Genomic DNA, 17,806 nt, shown 5'->3' with positions numbered 1-17,806 from the left:
AAATAATAGATGCTTTTTAACTAGGTTGAAAACCTTTAGAACTTGGGTTTTGCTAGTAGGAATATTTGAACATGAGATAAATTAGCATAGACTTAAACAATTTGCCATTGCAAAGTCGAAAAAAAATAAATCAAAATTCTAAGGTGTGTGAGCACGTGTGATTTCGTTAGGTGCAACATCATTAAGTCCGATAAAAATTGATCCAAAAAGTTCACGTTGAACCATTAAGGACAATTCCATGGAGGAGAAAGGAAGTTGCGTGTAATAAAAGTTGGTTAGTTTTAATTACCTATAACTAACTAATTCTTGTTAGAGGTTTGTTAGTTTTCAGTTAGAAACTCGGTTATTGATACAAGGTTGCGTAATGTACTTATGAAGATTAGATTTGCGATGAATAACAATATTTCTCTAGTTATTGAGCTCACTTTGCGCCTAGCAAGCATAGTCATGCGTTTGAGCGCAGTTAGAGCCTATATTCTGGTTCTTTGTTTATGCATAATTCTAGCTTTCACATGGACAATTTTTGTTTTAATGACAAACACAATATATTAATGAAAGTGAAGTAGAAGAGATACTCATGCTCATTAGTCATTACAAAGAAGACAACAAGAACAAACAAAACTCAAAAAAGAACAAGGTTACGAAAAACCAGTTGCAAGAAGGCGAAATCACAAAATTGGTCCCAAATTTTTTTTTGACTAAATTTAGTTTTGTAATTTTTTTTTTTTTTTTTTGAAGGAAGTTTTGTAATTTTTGTTAAGGACTAAAATAATGTTTCACTCTTTCAATTTTAGGAAATAATATAAGATTTCTTCTCGGAAGCCAATTATATAATGTTTCGCAAAACATATTACACATTATTTTTTCTCAAAAAAATATGAAAACTATTTAGGTATTACTTTGTAGGAATTTTTGTTTATGGTCATGTTATAAGTACAAAATTTCTACAGCTGTTTAACGGTGACTAATCTCCATTGAAAAATCAGCGGAATAGACAAGGCATCTTCCAATATATGATGATAATTCAAGGCATCTTCCAATATATGATGATAATTCAGTTACATAAAAGAGATAAACCGAATCAACTACTAATTTTTTTTTTTAAACAAAGCATTACTTTCTTATTTCCAAAAAAAAAACAATAAGTACAACCGATCCACAGGATCCAGGTGAGTTTCCAACAGACTAGTCCAACTATTACAGAGACCAAAATCAACTATGCTACTCTATGCATAAGGTGGTAACATTAACATGTATATTAAGTTTCCTATGCAAAGTGCATCTCATAACTATGCTATATATTATGGTATCTTTCAAACAAGGATCTATCTATGCACTTTTGAGAAAAGGTCATGTCATTCCTTGCCCTCCATATAGCATATATAGTTTCAACTGTAGCTATCTTCAAGATTTGTCTTCTCCATCCTTTCTTCTTTGTTTCTTGAATCAACCAATTCTTTTCACCACTCCATTTTGTTGGGGATCGAGTAAAACCGACCCAAGACAGGATCTCTCGCCAAATAAGTTGTGTAGTGTTGCATTCAAAGAAAATATGCTCCAAAGATTCTGCATGATTACAAAAGCTACACACACCATCTATTACTACTCCGATGCGGGCTAATCTATCCTTAGTGGGAAGGCGGCCCATAAGTGTTAACCAAAGAATAAATGTAGCATGTGGTCTAGCATAGTTGTTGAAAAACATTCTTTTCCATTCCGCCTGATCCTTTTCTCCTCGCAAATCTTTATACATGGTAGAGGTTTTGTATTTGCCTTTTTGTATTACTTCATCCCAGTATCGAGTTTGCGCCATAATTTCCCTACAATTCACGATTCTTTTCAATATCCATGAGCAACTTTGAGGAGTTTGCCATGTCATAATGTCTTGTTCTTTGAGATAATAGGCATTAATCCATTTCACCCAAAGTTTGTCAGCCTTGCTTTGCAAGTTCCGTAGCAATTTACCAATGGTAGCTTGGTTCCATTCAATCAGTGATATAACATTTAGACCACCTGCTACCTTGGGTTCACAAATCTTTTCCCAAGCCACGGGAGCTTTTCTACTGATCTCATCTTTTCCACTCCAAAGGAAACTTTTACAAATTGCTTCAATTTGCTTGATGACTTTTTTAGGGAGGGGAAAAACTTGCATCCAGTAAGTTGTGACAGCAAATAAAACACTTTTAATCAATTGATATCTTCCTACATAACTCAAAAGCTTAGCAGTCCAATGTCGAATTTTAATCAACTACTAATTTTATCAAATACTACAAATTAAATCAGCCAATTTATCCGCTATCATTTTGTTTTTATTTTACCAAACATATCTCACATTTTGGAAGTAGCCAGCCAGAGTTGTTCTGGACACAAAGATCATGGCCACATACAAACCTCATTAAAGTATATTGGAAATATGTAATGCTAAAACTTACTAAGGATATAAATGCAAACATCTTCAACCACAATGCATCTTTAAAATAGGAAGTAGGAACTACCAATAATCCACACTAACAGAATATATCATTATTTTCTTCCTTAGAATGAAACCACGGTGATATGATACATTACTCTTTGCCTTCACATGTGTATGCAAATGATTAGACAAAAATTTAGTATCCTTTGTGCTTTCTTCAAAAACTTGTCAATGCTCATGCTTGAATAAAATTCTTGACCTTATTCAACCACACCAAGTATTCTCTACTGTCCTTGTTGATCATGTACTCATGCAAAAAATTTAGTGTGCTAGGTTTGATTCCTCTAATTTCCAAATACCTATGGAATGTCTTTTGTAGGCTCTCCTCCAAACTCCTGTAAAAAAACAAAACAAAAAATCTCTCGATCAAACAACAATGTCTTACATACAACATCAATTAATTGAATATACATGCGGGATTTTACAAAAGAAAACCATATCTGCAAACGACAATATCAATAGTATCAATATTGTTTGTCTCTGCGGCCGTCCAGTATCAAATATAATGAACGCTATAGCACCACTTCTCAGCAATGCTATAGCACCACTGTAGCTGCTACTATTTGAAGACATATTGTAACACATAAAGTATCACACAACAGTGGTAATTTGTTAAAATTCTGCTATGCTATTGTGCCACTACAACCTCTATAACATAACCACGGTGTAACACATTCAATGCACATATTTAGAGTGAAAGAGCTATTTAGATCCCTCACAAGTTTCTGACAGGTCAATTTAATCCCCGACAAAAAATAAAACCTAAATTAGTCCCTGACATTTCATATTGGGGACAAACTAGTCCTCGTTTCGTTATAACAGAGGGAATAATTTGTCCTCGGTATGAAAATGTCAGGGACTAATTTGAGTTTTATTTTTGTTAGGGACCGAATTGTCCCATCAGAAATTTGTGAGGACCAAAATAGGTCTTCACTCACATATTTATAAAACAAAATACAGGATCAGAAAGGACATACTGAAAATCTGGTTCATAAGGAATTTGATCATCAGAAACATCAGGATTCTTAACAGACAAGTTGTCAATAACAATCTCATCAGGGTAAGCCACACAGCTGAATTGCAAAGAGGGTCCATCCTTCTTAGAAACAGTGACTGAAATTGGAATGCTTGATTGAGTTGCTCTCTCACTCTCATTATCATTATCATTATCCTCATTATCATGTTCTTCACCAGTAACCAAATCAGGCATGTCAACTAAGACCTTAATTTCTTCACCTTCATAAGTCCTTTCAAGTGTTATAGTTTGTTGTCCTGGACTATCAATAATCTTAAATGGAAAATTACTCGGAACTTCTTCTGCCTATATCAACGAAAATCAAATTTTTAACATTTCACAACATAAAACAACAGTTTTGGTTCCCCTATTTTCATCATTTGGTGGATTAGGTCCCCTATTTTAAAATCAGACAGTTTTGATCTCTATTAAAAAATTGATGTGAAATGTTTTAAATGACCTGAAATTGATAAATGGTCTGATGATTGGGAAAGACCAAAATGGTGAAATCGAAAGAAAACCCGCTTAAAAACTTCATTTAAATCATGTCATATTTTAGACCAAAGAGTTAACCTATGAAGCACGGACACCGGAGAGGACCCAGGCACGTCGACATCGATAATAATTTGAGAAAATGACATGATTAAACACAATCATAAGTGTCGGTGTCGTGTCGGTGTCCAACACCGAGACATGTCCGACAAGGACACAACTAATCTGACGAGTGTTCGTGCTTCATTGTATTTAACATAGACCAAAGCTATCAGATTTTAAGATAGTGTCAATTCCACAAAATGGTGAAAATAAGGATCAAAACTGCAATTAAGCTTAATAATTATCATACATAAGAAATAATCATTGTTGGATGAAATTATATATAAATGAAATAAAAAAACAGAGATGAAGCTTACAGCGTCATAATCATCGGTTTCCTGAGCACAAGTGATTTCTGATTCAATGATACGGAGAAGATTATCATCGGAGGAAGGTTTGTTCTTGACAGCAGCTACAGAAGAAAAGTGAAACCTAGGAACAAATGAATCTTCGTATCGATTGATGGCGGAAGAAAGCACTGCACAATGACCCGGTTGGGTTTTTCTGATCAATTGAGCAGTAGAAGCAAAAGCCCTCAAGAAAGTACTTGACTTGTTGCGAAGAATTGAACTGAACGCCATTTTTGTTTGATTTCTAGAAGAAGAGGAAAACAGAGAAAGGGTTTTTGTTAGGGTTTATGAAAGTTTTTTATGCACAAACTACCTAAAGTGCCCTTCATTTTAACAAATCAAAACAACTGTTTTTCTTACAAAAATCACATTTGACAATTTAAAAATTTTGGTGTGGATATTTTTGTTGGGTCACGTTAACTTGCGCCCTAAGGACACAGAAATATAGCATTTAATAATACAAAGAATTTAATATTTAGATAATTAAATACATCGTAAGTTCAATAAATTTTTTCCATATTTATCTTCTTAACATGTGCCCTTAAGGGCACAAGTTAACATTCTCCATTTTTGTTTTAGATTACTAACTAATAAAGTCCGATAGCATTTATTGTACCAAAAAAAAAAAAAAAGTCCAATAGCATTTCTAATGGTGATACTATTTTGGGTATTATAAGTTACAAATAAGTTGTCCTTACAACAATATCGAAAAATGTCACAAGTTTTTGCATATTGAAAAATGTTTGTCGGAAGAAATCAATCTCTTAAATAGATCTCAATTATTTCAAAGGGATTAGTTTTCACAATTACGCACGGATAAAATATAATTGTTTGTGTACAAAAAAAAAAAATTGTTTGTAAAATTTAACTCAACTAAGGATTTCATATAATTTGGTTGAACATCTTCATTTCAAATTTAGGGTTAAAACTTTATATAGTTGGGAAACAGATTTCCTACTAATACAGCAGGACGCTATAAGCCTATAATAGTTAGAGACCGTCCAATCATAATTGTGTAGCTGAGATTGTTTTTAGTAATTTTGTAAATGAATTGTTGTGATCCGTATATTATGATAATAGACGATTGAAATGCAAAATAGTATGAAAATTGCGTGATTCCCAATGACAGGAATCCATACATATGTAAATTTAAAATAGTGTTCCCTACTTTCACTACATACAAAGATAAATCCAATTTTTTTAATTATAAGAGAGATTATAGGAAGAAAAAAGTATATCAAAAATTGAATAGATTTATAAAATGTTTGTTGTAACTTGTAAGTCGTAAAAGAACAAAAGAAATAGAATACAAAAAACCGAAAAAAGTGTCTTCTTTTCTTTTGTTTGGTTGATATTATTTTATTAAAAAGACTATTATACCCTCAAAATCCCTAATATAATTTCCCTCTCCCTCGCAATTCATTTCCCGCTCTGTGTATAAACCCTAACCCCTTTTCTACACTGAGTTGCGCTGAGAAAACAAAGAAGCGAAATGGGTCAGAAACAGAAGCTGATTTTGCAATCAGATCCCAACGACGAAACCAAAAAGCGACGCCGTGTTGGATTTTCCGGCATAGGCGAGTTTTTCTTTTAACTCATACTGATTTTTTTAATTTTTTTAAATTCTTTGCGTTTTGTAACTTATACGATTTAGTTTTCATTGCGTTTTTGTAGATGCTGGAATTGAAGCTAAAGACTGCATCAGAATCTTTCTGGGTATGATAAAAATTTGAAATTTCATGTTATTTAGTGAAGTTTTTTGCTTTCAATGTGAAAAATGTTGTCAAGAAATGACGTGATTTTGCGGTGTTTTGTTAATGTTATGCTGTGATTTTGCAATTTGGATGTATATTTATTTCGTGTTTGGTGTTTTGTATAGTTTCGAGTAAAGAAGAGTTTGATGCTCCGGCGAATTTTCTCATCAATCCTGTTGATTTGAATAGCTATTTTGATGATGATGGGAAAATTTATGGTTATGAGGATTTGAAGGTCAGATTTATTTTCATAATAATAATAATAATAATAGATTTATTTTCAATTTATAAATGAACATAGTTGAATGTTTCATGGTGTTTATGGTGTTTTCATTCAGCTTGTTTGGAATTCTTGTGCAGATTACCATATGGGTTAGCAGGATATCCTTTTATGCATATGCTGACATTGCATTTAAGAGTTCGTCTGATGTACGTTCTGAATTTGTTTAGACTTATAACTAATTGGAACGAAATGGTCATATTATTCGTTTAGAGTATTGGTTAATTCACAATCATCTGTGGGTTTTGACATTTAATTTCAGTGTGTTGTTTGATTGTTTCAGCGTGGCAAAGGGATTACTGATCTTAAAGTTGCTCTTCAGGTATGTGTCAACATCTACTGTGTGAATGAATGTTATGTTGTGTACCTTTTACATATGACCTTTCAATTGGATTTGTTCTCTTGTGCAGGCAATTTTTGCTGAGACTCTTGTTGATAGCAAGGATGAATTCCTTCAAAAGTATTTGGTGGACAATGATTTTGTCAGGTATGAAGACTTCGCTTGTTTTTGTATGTAGTAACACCTGAAATTAGTTTTATAAAATTGACAATTTTAATTGGTTTGCAGAACAAACGTTTCAAGTGGGGAGGTTTTGAAGCAGAAAGCTTTCAAGCATGCTGATTCGGATGCTTCAAATGTTGAGGTTGTAATTTGCATTTAAGCATAGTGTAATATACTTTACCTAAAAGATAGGGCAGTTAGTGTGAAGGCCTGGCCTGGCATAGAATTTTGTCTGAAAATCTTTAGAATCCTTATCCTTATTCTTATACATGTTGCATCTCAAATTTCACTATGTCTTGAGCAATCATCTGATTGAAATACTATTTCATGAGATGATAGAGTAGATCTATTATGCTACTTTTCACTTTAGCTTATTAATGGTTAGAATATGTTCTGTGCAAATTGGATGCATTTTCCATTATGTTCTGAAATTGGGATTTTATTATTGACTGACTTTTTTCAATTTTCTTGTGAAATCTTGTGAGTTCTCTAGTAAATTCTGTTTCCCTATTGACCGTCTGTTCTCTGTATGCATATTTATGACTGTTAATATAATGCTGTTCTTAATACTTGAGTCTCAAGGAAAGCCTGCTATATGTGTCAACTTATACATAGCTCTGTGGAATTCTTACTCACCCATATTGGCATTAATAGATTAGGCTGGGCTGATTTTGGTTAAGTAAACGTTAGATATACGAGTAGGCTGATACCACTTTTCTGTGAATAATCCTCCTCTTTTGCCAAATCTTCAGCTGTTAAATACATGAGTTCTTTAAATTTTTCCGGTGAACTTATATATGGTGTTGTAAATTCTGGCCATCCAGTATCTAAATGTAAATTTAACAAATGTAATTGACCTAAATTTGAACAACCTTCTTTTACATGAAAATGTTCAGCCAAATAAATTTCTTTAATAAAAGCAGGAGTCTGGAACTCTTAAGTTTTTGTTGTCTTCATTATCCTTTATACTTCCCTTGGATCTATGTTATTTTCATATGCATACTTTAAGAATCCCATTTTGATGTATATCTCCTGGACCCCAGGTTGTTCGTTTGGTGGCAGGCAACATGGCTACTGGACAAATTTACAGTCATATAATACCCCTTATTCTTCTCCTTGTTGATGGTAATTTTCACTCATTTTACTAGACTATACCCCTATTGTAAGGGATGTTTAGATTGCATGCTGCTGTAGTTTTTATTTAAAACTGTTGTTTTATTATAGGTAGCAGTCCCATTGATGTTACTGATCCACAATGGGAGTTGTACGTCCTGATTCAGAAGAAAACTGATCAGCAGGGAGAGATCCAAAATCTGTTGCTTGGATTTACTGCTGTTTATCGATTTTACCACTATCCTAATGACTCACGATTGCGACTGGGTCAGGTTTGTTGTATACTGGATATTCAGTAATAGCTGCTATGCTCTCAAAATCAGTTTTAACATATATCATGTTCTATTAGAATACTCTCAAGCTCTATTTTTCTGTTGATTGCAGATACTGGTATTGCCTCCGTATCAGCACAAGGGTTATGGTCGTTTCCTTATCGAAGTGCTCAATGATGTTGCCATAACTGAAAATGTTTTTGATCTCACTGTAGAAGAGCCGTTAGATAACTTACAACATGTCCGTTCTTGTGTTGACACACAACGCCTGCTTCGTTTTGAGCCAATCCAACATTTAGTTACTAAGGCTGTTTCATTTCTAAAGGATGGAAAACTATCAAAGAAAACACATTCTCCTCGACTTACGCCACCTCCCAGTGCTGTTGAGGAGGTAAGGAAAAATTTGAAAATCAACAAGACACAGTTTCTCAAGTGCTGGGAGGTTTTGATCTATATTGGCCTCAATCCTATTGACAAGTACATGGATAACTTTGTGAGCGTTATTTCTGAACGTGTGAAGTATGATATTTTGGGAAAAGATTCCGGGACTTCTGGGAAGCAACTTATTGAAGTACTTAGTGATGTCAGTCAGGAGACATCATTTGTCATGTTCAAATCAGGAGCCGGTGAAGATATTGCTGTGCAGATGGATGACAATCAGACGAACCAAGAAGAGCAACTCCAGAAGTTGGCTCAGGATAGGGTGATAGAAATTCAGTTGATCGCTAAAAAGGTAACCTCCCATATCGGGACTTCAGAAGTGGCTGCTAATTAAATTTGTCCTTTGTCACTATGATCTTTGGCATTATTGCTGACCAATTTAAGTTTGTTGCACAATCACTCAAATTGTTATCTTGTTACACATTGCTGGCATTGGAAATGCTCAAACAGACTCTTTGGAGTCACAGTCAGTACTGTATTTTGGTTCTTTCATATGTTATAGGTTGTTCTTGTAATTTTCGTATCATAGGCTGTGAAGGAACCATTTGATATGCCTTGAATCGTGATAACTGAGATTAATTACGGTGAAGTTGATTGTCGATATTCAAGTGGTGTAATCTTGTTTGTAGTATCCTGCATGCACTAGTTTGGTACATCCAAGTAACACAATGGTTCTAGTTGTTTTTTTTGGTACCAATGAATATCATATCATTTAGATTCATTATCATATAGTAGGCATGGTTGGCCTTGATGTTTTCAGTAGTTTTTTTTATAAGAACAGTAGTGTGTTCTTTCAACAACTTTCTTTTAGGTGCTTTTAACTGCAATTTTTTTAAAATACAAAATAAACTACTTTGATTTTGAACATACTAAAAGATAGGATAACGAATTTATGGCAGTAATGTTAGGCTATTATATAATATTATTCAGTGAATAGAGATATAATCAGATCCTTCTGTTATGTGTCCTAACTCATTGGCTTAAACATAATGTCGTGAAATTGGCATTGGGTGAGAGTGAGACCATACTTTGCTCTTTGGAATATTTTTTTAAGTCTGTTTGAAATTGAAAAGTTGTAAATTTTGTTTGTACCAAAAGAAATTTGTAAATATTTTGTCATATTAACCAAATGTTATTATCCAATCAATATAAATAACTCTCAAATACATTTTAAACAATTTCATTTGTTGTCATATTAGATTTTTTTTGGAAATTTCTTAGTTTTAGAGACAATTTCCTAGCGGCTTTTTAATTTCTAGACAACAAATGAAATTGCATAACTTCATTTCCTACTAGTTTTTTTTTTTTTTTTTGACTAAATTTCCTACTAGTTAAAATATTGACAATCAACAACATTTCCAAGCAATTTCTTTTCCAAAAAATGTCAATAGGATTGACGCCATGTAGTATTTAAATTTGATATCAATTATCAACATGAGAAAAAGTCTTGGTTAATTTTTTTTCTTCATAAAACAATGATATCAATGTTGTAAGGAACTTTCGGATTTGAGAAATAACTTTTCCACCCATATTTCCAAAAAATCTCCTGAAGTATATTTTTGAAAGAAACAAAAATTGTTTTATATATATACTCCCAAGTGATTTTTGGGATGAGAAAAGTTCACCCATTTTGCTTGTCATGAAATGGTTCCAACTTCCAAAGGACCAAAAGGTGTTGCACTATGGAAATCATGTCCCACTTCTTTCCATTGTGTTGAAAAACTTCTAATAATAAAAGGCAGCGGCCAAATAAGCTGAAGTTTCATTTCTTGTCATGTGATATAGTAGACCTCAATGTTTGGGACCATGCATAAGCATTATTTCTTCAACTGTACTATACCACTATCTTAGGGAAATTATTGTTGCAAATCATTTTTCTTACATTACTACATTTGTTTAGTTAACAAAGAAAATATACAATGACCTTATTTGCTTTATTACAAAGAAGTGATATAAGAATATTATAATAGAATAAATAAGTAATGATGTACCCGTGATCTTGGCTTAATTGGTTGATTGGAACATCACGTTATATACACAAAAAATGGAGTTTGAATCCTGGACACTCCACTTATCCGTCTTTATAATGAGAAATGATATTTCGTTAAATAAAGTCATCACAATATCCTCACGAAATTCGGTTTACGCTAACGGATAAAACTTGAAGATAACGGTGAGTATTCTATTTACATATACACTATGCTATCAATTATCTTATCTCCAATCATTTATTTGTATCTGTTGGAAAAGTATCCAATTTTTGTTGTGTCATGGACCCTCATTCACATGGTGTTGCCTCTAGAAGTAGGAAAAGTAGCTCATTGAGACCTTGGATAGATTATTTCCACCCAAAGTCACTTCATAAATCACAATTATAGTCTCATAACTGACATTGAATATATTAAAGACTTGTGTTAAATTCAAAATTTTCCACTTTTTGACACTTAGTATATTTTTTAACAAATTATATATGCAAGGGTTGAGGTTCGAATTCCGGACACTTCACTTATCCACTTTAAGAGTGGAATTCCTAGTCACTAAGCTACTTGACAAAAAAAATATAGAGTTGAGGAAGTTTCTCAATAAACATTCACCCTTGTCCGGTCCCATATATAAAGCTTTTAAAAATTAGGTTCTCATCAACCCATAATATGGAAACAATGTTAAGTGTCTTGACAAAGACCACCAACTAATCTAATTGTCTCTTTCTTGGCAAGATACATCATTAATTCAACCACAAAATTAAATAGGAATTAAAGCTTTTCTGTACACTGATTGCCTAAAGACGTGTACTTGACGAGAAGCATACATCATTCAACCATAAAATCTAAATGGGTTTAAATAAGTTTTTAGTATGAGAGTTAATGGTTCGGTTCAGAACAAAACTGAACCGAACTAAGCCAGAGAAGTGAGTCTTTCTAAGTTTGGTTTTATTATTTTATAATTAATTTGCAAACAAAAAGTATGATCATTCCTTAATTTGGCAAATCATAGGTTATCAAAAGAGGGTAAGAGAATATTGGACAGGTGACATTGGTCTTGGTGGGAGAGATCTCAGGATTGAGTCCTAATACTTCAACCAACATTGATAATCATGTATCAAACAACCAATCATAAATTATTATATTGCCCAATTATTGTAGATAGAAAATCACATTCTTGGCTTCTTGCTAATGAGTTGCAAAGACTAGATAGAAACAACAAATTGATAATTTATTTCTATACACAAATTAAAATTACACAACTATTGCACAGAAGATCAAACTTATGCCCTTTACAACAATTACGACCTTTCAACATTGTAATGGCATCACTCAATCTAAATCCAAAAACTGACTTGTACACTGTAGGGAGAAAGAAAAGCAATAGGGCGAAGAAAAAATGAAGAGAAAAGAACAAACATATTTCAGACGATAAACTACTACCTCCTCACCGCATGCCAAACAAAATCGACCGACGTTACATGACAATCTCTGGCTTCAGAATATTTGTCTTGATCTCCTTGTGAGGCAAAACCACACCACCATTGCTGTAAATCTCATCACATACATGAACATCTTCTCCGAGGATAGTCATATTCTCCACTCGAGCCCATTGGCCAACGGTGGAATGCCACCCAATAATACTGCTGGAGATGCAAGCATGCTTTTTAATCCGGACTCCTCGCATAACTGTGCAGCGTGAAAGCCTAACACCAGGCTCAACAATGCAGCCAGGACCGATAGCGACATCAGGTCCAATCAGACATCCCTCACCAATTTTGGCTGTTTCATCCACAATGACATTTCCCACAATGTTAGAGCCACTGGCCAACTTAGAAGAAGACTTCTTTCTCAATGAGTCCAGGTAAAGTCTCAAGCCAGTAATATAGTCCCTCGGTTGTCCGATGTCCATCCAGAATCCAGGCAAGACCATTGCATATAGTTTTTTCTCTGCAGCAATCTTTGGAAAAATTTCTTTTTCGATAGAAGTGGGCCTCAGTTCAATTCGATCCAAAACAGAGGGGTTCAATAGATAAATTCCAGCATTGATTTTGTTACCAACAAACAACTTTGGTTTCTCAACAAATTTCTCAACCTGCCCTGTGGTTTCCTCTAGCACAACCACACCATATTTCGATGGCTCATCAACCTACAGAAGTAGATGAAAAATGATATAATTGGGTTCTCTAACTAGTATATTATATATATAGTCTCACATATTTGTGATAATTGTTTTGTTAACTTTCTTACCTTTGTTACCATTATGGAAGCCTCCCCTCCATGGGATTTGTGGAATTCAATCATTTCATTAAGTGGGTACTCACTGATAACATCACTGTTGAGAACAAAAAATGGCTCTCCAGAGTCATCTATCAGCTTTTCCCTAGCAAGGGCCAGGGGGCCTGCAGTTCCTAGTGGTTCGGTTTCTTGCGAACAGCTAATCTTAATCCCGATCTTTGCTTCAAAATCCTTCAAGAAATTCAACATAACCTGAAGTAGGAAGTATTACCAAAGTCAAAATAAAGAAACTTGAGCCACAAAAAAACTCTTGAAGCGTTGACGAAAACAATTTTCGAGAAGAGGCATCAGGCATGATCCTCCTTACCTCTGGTTGGTAATTGATGGCCAGTACCACTTCAGTTACTCCAGCAGCCTTAAGAGCCTCTATCTGAAACATACGCAAAATTAAAATTGAAAAGTAAATTAGTAGATAGTCTATTATGCCATATTAAGGGGAAAATAAATATGCACATAAAAAAGTGGTTTTTCCTAATGTACAAATCTGAGGAGCTATTTTATTAATTTTAAGAAAATTGACACATCCCTGTTATGTAGAAGGAAAGGCATCAGATGCTGCATTAAGTAAGATTTCGACAATAAAGCATATCCTTGATATATACTATTCTATAACATAACGGATTTAAAACTTTAAGGGAAAACAGTTTACCTGATGCAGAATCATGGGTTTGTTAGCAAAATCAACAAGAGGCTTAGGGACACTGAGTGTCAATGGCCTCAACCTAGTTCCAAACCCTCCAACCAGAATCAATGCCTTCATTGTGATAAGCCCTTTGTTTTTCTGTGAAATTATAAAATTAGAAGCAGATCAAGATAAGGCAACAGAGAATGCTTTCTGAAATATGAGCAGATAGATTCTACGATATCCTATATATATAAGCAAACAACTGGCAAGTGAGTTGATCATGAACAGACGAGTGTTCTATCGAGCGTGACACGAATCAATTTACGTGTCATCTCATGAATATCAAAGTTTAGCTAGATATGAAAAGCAGACAAAATCTAGCTACTAAGCAACACGTTTTCAATGAGAATGATAGAAGCGGATTGAATTGTGACGCAGGTTGCTCCATAAATGGTCTCAAATATGTGTCAATTAAGGTGCATTGTAAGCTAAATATATGGTGTCCTACACGCAATTTAAAGTATGCATCTGCTTCCTAAGTAAAGCACATTACTTTGAGTCAGTTTGAATAAATTTCTCGAAAAGCACTTACGGAAAAAGAAATATTAAAAGAATCTTGTAATGAATAAAAATATTTAACTTATATATCTCAATTTTTTCGCAAGATTTCATATTTAACTCATCCTTAAACACTAATAAGCTTCTAACAATTTTTTCACAAGTGAAGAACAACAAACTTTGGGCTTAGGCCCTCTTCAATATTAAAACACAAAAAAAGGAGCCACAAATTTTTTGAATTGAGAAACATCCATAAACTAGAAGTTAATCCAAATCAGGTCTCTCTGAGAATCAATTACACTTCAAATAAGGATTTTGGCATGGAAAAAGAGCTATAAGGCAAAGTTAATTCCCAAATAGTCTCCTTTTTCAACAACCCAAATTGCATACTCTAACATCACATTTGAAAACAAAAATTAAAATATGATAAAGGAAATCATAAATCAAACAAAATATGTAGTTAGATCATACGCATTTGAAATACATGTTCTATTGTGCATCTTTGGATTGACGGTGAATTTTGCATAATTACGGTGGCACACGTAGATTTTCAAAACTACACTTTAAAACTTCAACAAAATCACCGTGTCACCGTAAATTAGTCAAATTTACTATAATTCTACACATGAACTCATTATTTTCCTACATAATTTTCTCAAAAATCAAATATTATGCAAATAAAAAAAAATTCAGTAGATCCTCCACGTTATGTTCAAAATTTTCAGTAGAAAATTCAAATCAATGAACATTGAAGTAAAAAAAAAAATCACTCAACAGTAAAATAAATCAAGAAAACAGAGCAAGGAACTTCATCAACACGATACAGCACCAGATCTGATAATCACACACTGAAAAATCTAACAAAAAATCAAAATTAGATCACAATTCAGAAACCGACAACTAGAACATTATGATTACGTAATCGAAATTCGTAAACGATACACATTCATTCATTGATTACAACAGAAAATCGAAAAATTAAGCGGGAAACAGTGTAAAGCGAAATTACATTATGAAAATCAAGATCAATTCAGCTTAAAGAAATGATTACGTACCTCGGTGGTTGAAGAAGAGTTAGATCCGGTGAGAATTTGAAGATTGAGTGAGTCGTGTCTTAAACCCCGACTCGGACCGAGTCAACACGGCGAGTCGGAATCTAGAAGAAGAATAAGAAGATTATGAATGAATGAAGAAAATCTCTCAAGTCTCAATTGCGTTTCTTACATGTTCGTCTTTATATATACTACTACAAATTACACGCACGCACGCGCCAACCATATTTTACTAACTACTTTTTCTTATTTATCCACTTATTTTCAATTTTTTTTAATTTTTTTTCCATAGACATAGAGATAGTTGCCACAAAAAATTCAGAGGCACAACTGTAAACAAGAAAATATTTTGTTGTCTTATTTTTAATTTTTAACTCAATTTTTATCTTGGGATCGAATATGATAGTTTATCTTATTATGTTTCTCCTAATTATTAAATAAGTTTGAAATGATAATTATATCTACATTTAAAAAATATAAATGGTAGATGTTAATTCAATTAATAGGAATATCACATTATATATATTAATATTAATATATAGTATCGAAGTTCAAACTCTAAACATCCCACTTAGTGCAACCATTCATTTTTATTTTTACTATCCTTTGAAATTATTTTCATCTTTATAATAGGTCAGCCAACTATTAAATTTGAAGAGGAAAAAATAGTGTCGAACAAAAAGGAAGGAGATGAGCGAAACTTGACACTATAATCTTAATTTTTTTTCAAGTAATTTTTTATTTTTTTTTGGTGAATTTTTTTTCAAGTAATTTAATAGTTCGAGTAACATATTCTTAAATGCAAAAAAAAAATGTAAAACTTTTTTTAATTTAAACTCAAGTCCTTATAAACTAATGTAATCTTCTTGAGTAAAATACGCATTTGGACTAAAATAGTCTAAATATATGTTTTATAAAATAATTTTAGATTTGTTTTTTTGCTTATTCAAAATCAGAGTAAGTATCTGCCAATTATCGACTAATTCAGATTTACTAACAAATAATTCTAAAAAGTTTTAAATAATAAACAAATGTGACATACCATTTTCAATATTGTATTTGTGTCTATTTCTTTCTCAAATAGAGAAGATTTCATTTCACATTCAATAGAAGTGAATTATAAAATACCCCTCTAATCTCTTTTATAAAAAATAACTTGTCTATTTTATTGAAAATAAGTTAGATATATATGATCTCTATTCAATAAACTTAAAAATGAATTATTTCATTTTCAACAACAATGGATTGGTCCAAGTGGTAAGTGTGTTGGTTTCCTTCAGCATGTAGTCACATGTTCGATTTTTGACTCATGTGTATCGAGAAAATTCGGTTGGGAGAAGAGAACTCACCTTGTGTGCCCCACGAGTTTTTCAACGGAGATTAGTTATCGTTAACGGCGGTGAAAACTTCGTATCATTATCATGGTATTTTTTTTTTTAAAAAAAATGACCAGAACATGTAAATAAAAGAATATAGTGATAATTATCTTGTAAAATAATGCATTCTCTTATTTATTTATCTATTCATTATGAGTTGATTTTAGACACAAATGAATTTGGTAAATTTCCAAAAGAAAAAAATGATTGTGGGCAGAAAGTGTTTTCCATTATATTACGGTGTCGGTGTGGCTTTCTACGTTGTTTCGGATTGTGGCCACTTCCTTCTGTTGGTAGTTGGTTGGTACCTTTTACAATTTCACTTGCCTAAGCCTAATACGATTGTACTACACATGTCATGTCACACAAAGTTGTCATTTCTTTTCTTTGCCTCTCTTGCATGAAATGAACAACAAAATGGTGCAATCCAGTTATGCTTGAAATTTCCTTTTTCTTGTTGTTTAGTTTTTCTTTAAGGGATTAATTTTTTTCCTTAGCAGTTTTATTTTATATATATAATATAAGATTTTCTTTTTTTTTTAAAAGGAATAAACAATTTACTTAAGTTTGAATCATAATATCTATATATTACATGGAATATTTTTATTAATCGAATTATATCATGATTCTTACTTTTTACGAGAACTTTTTTATATTTAGTTTTTATAGATATTTTACCGAATATAAATATAATTTTATTTGATATGTGTTGATATTAAATACATATATACTTTAGTTGGAATTTGAACTTTTTTTTTTTTTTTGGTGTTTAGTTGGAATTTGAACTTTAATTTATCGGATTGTTTGAATTAACTTTTTCAAGCTAGATTCAATTCGGTGTTTTTTTTTTTTCACTGTTCTATGAAATGTTTGGATAGTTTATTTACAATTGTAGCTATTATAGTATGCAAACAAAAAATGTCTTATTTGTTTACTAAAGTAAACTTGGATTATACATACTTGTCATTTTTTTATTTACTTTTAACGAGGGTAAAATAAAATATTTTTACGAACGAGAACAAAAGAGAAGAGAATATTTTTGCGTTGCTGTTTCTGGTTGTGGTGGTGTCGTACAATTTTTTATTTTTATTTTTGTTTCTTTAAAACATTAATTATACTTA

At 32.5% G+C, this 17,806-nt stretch overlaps 3 protein-coding genes across 3 annotated transcripts; 1 reads left to right on the top strand and 2 right to left on the bottom strand.

Moving 5' to 3' along the window:
* Positions 1-2,440: 2,440 nt before the first annotated feature.
* On the bottom strand, positions 2,441-4,734 carry LOC123882174 (uncharacterized protein At2g39795, mitochondrial-like). Its single transcript, XM_045930984.1, has 3 exons — positions 4,400-4,734; positions 3,451-3,794; positions 2,441-2,808 (listed from the first exon to the last, which is right to left on the bottom strand). The coding sequence occupies exons 1-3, from the start codon at positions 4,661-4,663 to the stop codon at positions 2,649-2,651; spliced, it is 768 nt and encodes a 255-aa protein (XP_045786940.1). The 5' UTR covers positions 4,664-4,734; the 3' UTR covers positions 2,441-2,648.
* A 1,105-nt stretch (positions 4,735-5,839) lies between these two features.
* LOC123882173 (histone acetyltransferase type B catalytic subunit) lies at positions 5,840-9,487 on the top strand. Its single transcript, XM_045930983.1, has 10 exons — positions 5,840-6,009; positions 6,107-6,148; positions 6,312-6,421; positions 6,547-6,615; positions 6,750-6,788; positions 6,877-6,953; positions 7,035-7,110; positions 8,012-8,093; positions 8,193-8,353; positions 8,466-9,487. Exons 1-10 carry the CDS (start codon positions 5,925-5,927, stop codon positions 9,126-9,128), a joined length of 1,404 nt encoding a protein of 467 aa, XP_045786939.1. The 5' UTR covers positions 5,840-5,924; the 3' UTR covers positions 9,129-9,487.
* A 2,499-nt stretch (positions 9,488-11,986) lies between these two features.
* Positions 11,987-15,713, bottom strand: LOC123882172 (mannose-1-phosphate guanylyltransferase 1). Its single transcript, XM_045930982.1, has 5 exons — positions 15,313-15,713; positions 13,724-13,855; positions 13,382-13,444; positions 13,027-13,266; positions 11,987-12,925 (listed from the first exon to the last, which is right to left on the bottom strand). Exons 2-5 carry the CDS (start codon positions 13,832-13,834, stop codon positions 12,254-12,256), a joined length of 1,086 nt encoding a protein of 361 aa, XP_045786938.1. The 5' UTR covers positions 13,835-13,855; positions 15,313-15,713; the 3' UTR covers positions 11,987-12,253.
* Positions 15,714-17,806: the final 2,093 nt, after the last annotated feature.

Source organism: Trifolium pratense, linkage group LG4 (assembly GCF_020283565.1).
Source record: "Trifolium pratense cultivar HEN17-A07 linkage group LG4, ARS_RC_1.1, whole genome shotgun sequence".
NCBI classification, from domain to species: Eukaryota; Viridiplantae; Streptophyta; class Magnoliopsida; order Fabales; family Fabaceae; genus Trifolium; species Trifolium pratense.
The sequence above is the reverse complement of the archived record's forward strand: the minus strand, read 5'-3'. Positions and strand labels throughout refer to the sequence as shown.